This window comes from Entelurus aequoreus, linkage group LG06, assembly GCF_033978785.1.
Source record: "Entelurus aequoreus isolate RoL-2023_Sb linkage group LG06, RoL_Eaeq_v1.1, whole genome shotgun sequence".
Lineage (NCBI taxonomy): Eukaryota > Metazoa > Chordata > Actinopteri > Syngnathiformes > Syngnathidae > Entelurus > Entelurus aequoreus.
The window spans coordinates 468,406-470,594 of NC_084736.1; the positions used below are offsets into that span (position 1 = coordinate 468,406).

General features: G+C 36.9%; 1 protein-coding gene across 1 annotated transcript in view; it reads right to left on the minus strand.

Moving 5' to 3' along the window:
• Positions 1-1,562: 1,562 nt before the first annotated feature.
• Positions 1,563-2,189, minus strand: part of LOC133651395 (homeobox protein unc-4 homolog) — a 7,135-nt gene continuing 6,508 nt past the window's right edge. Inside the window, exon 3 of the mRNA XM_062049336.1 lies at positions 1,563-2,189. This exon is cut by the window's right edge and continues 507 nt beyond it. Within this exon, the coding sequence (XP_061905320.1) occupies positions 1,839-2,189 (351 nt within the window). The 3' untranslated portion in view covers positions 1,563-1,838.

A 2,189-nucleotide genomic window follows, 5' to 3' on the forward strand; every position in this document is an offset into this window, starting at 1 on the left:
CGCAATAGAAATTATTTGTATCTTTGTAGACGATGCTACATATGTACAAAATAAGTCGAGGAAACTGAGCAAACTACATAAATAACATCCTGTAATTTGATTTTGATGTCATTTTTTTTTATCTTGACAGATTGAAAATGAACACCAGTGAGTTGACTGGTGAACATTATCACATCATTTATTCAGAAAATATAAATAAAGATAGAATACTATTAACCGCAACATGTAAGGGTAAAAAAACCAACAACATTATGATTTGTACAATTTCAGAACGTGATCGTTCTTTTTTTTTTTTTTTAACCCTGTAACACCCCTATAACAATTTGTTATATATGTTTTTATTTTTTTTTTACCACATTTACATAGTCATTGGGTCCTAATTGTTCAGTCTCACAAGGTTGCTGGATCGTACATTTGTTTATAAGTCACGCCTTCTGGCCATGAACTCACACAACCTCTCAAGGTTTCCTTCGAACAACATCTATTTGTTTCATTGGACTGGATTAATCAAATTCAAGTAATTAAAATGTCTTTTATATATTTTTTGGTTGTTATTACAATGTCTAGAGCATATGTAGTTATTGTGGAACAGATGCATCAAATTTCATTTAGAGCTTGTTATATAATTGTTGCAATTATACAACAGTGGGTGAATGTGGTAGTCAAATAGCTGGCTTTTTGCAGTGGACTCAAACAGGTTGTATTCCCTCCACTACATCACTGGCTGAAGTATTTTCTCTACACATGGATAGTATACATTCTACTGACGTTTTACAGACAGGGACTGTTTTTAGGACTTTCACCACCAATGAAAGTCTTCATGACCAATGTCATGAAAAGACAAAATATTTTTTATATTTGTAATAGATGACTTCATAAAAATATAACTACTGTGTGATTATTATTAATGGTATATATCCGTTATGGGGCTAAGTAAGCAATCAACCCTGCAAATGAACCCTTAGTTGTTTAGACAACGTGAGTACAAATACAGAAATTCTGCTGCCATCAAAGCCCAATGTTGCAATATTACAACATTTCTCTAAAAACATACATAATATATATAACAATATCCTACCCTAATGTGCAATATTACCCTTCGAGTGCAATACATCCGACACTGATTGTTATTTTTTACTCCGGTACTTTTGTCTTGTACTGTAAATTGTACAGTATTTTGTATTTCTATAGTGTTTTGTATATTGTACAGGATTGCTTATTATTTTTATTGGATAGTAGTCTGTTTATTTCAATTGTTAGTTGTTGTTTTGTTTTTTTCTTTAGTACCTCTTGTGTAATTTATTTTTACCCCATATTTGTTCCCACTACCGCACCTTAAGTTGGAGTCCTTAATCTCGTTATATGCAAATATAATGACAATAAAGTCTATTCTATTCTGTAAACTTTTTTTTTTTAACTCTTCAATTTCTGCATCAAATGCCTCCTACAACAACATCTGAACGGTCAATTTTTTTAATTTTTTTTTTAGGTTTTTCTATATTTGGGTCTTACAGGGTTAAACAATCTGAAGTTGTCTTTATTTTTAAGTTATCGTGCCGTGATTTTACCACTTAGGAGTAGATTTTTCTCCAAATGAGTTTGACAGAATACAAAAACACAGCATGAGATTTCCTCTCCTGTGATTGGCTGGCTCTAACCGGAAGTCCATTTAAGGTCGCACACGCTTTGTGTTGATTGTATACAATATATTTATTTACGAAAAAATCCTTACATAAGTATATAAATAGTATAATTGTTTGTTATTTTTACAGCTTTTGTGTTTGTGACACATTTTTTAAAAGCTAGACACTTAAAGGGAGAGGAGGACCTAAAATGGCCTAAAGTGTTCCTCTTAGGTTTATTCCGTTTTTTTCATGCGGTTCCGAAGAGGGACTCTCCTCTAGATGGCCCCTGCCGCCTTGCGCGTCGTGTTCGTGGGCCAAAGTCTGAGGACTGGCGGAGCCCGACCCCGCCCGATCCCGGTCCGTGTCCCCGGGCGAGGCGCTCCTGCGCGGCCCCGACGACGCGTCGCATGACTGCACGCCGCCGCGGTTCCTCTCCGCCGGGCTCTCGGAGCCGCTGTCCGGGTTGGAAGTGGTTTTTAAGGCGGTCTGCGGGACTATGAATCCAAGCGGCTGCGTGATGGGGTAGAGGAGGAAGTGTCCCTTCCCGACGAGGGGCCCTCGGGA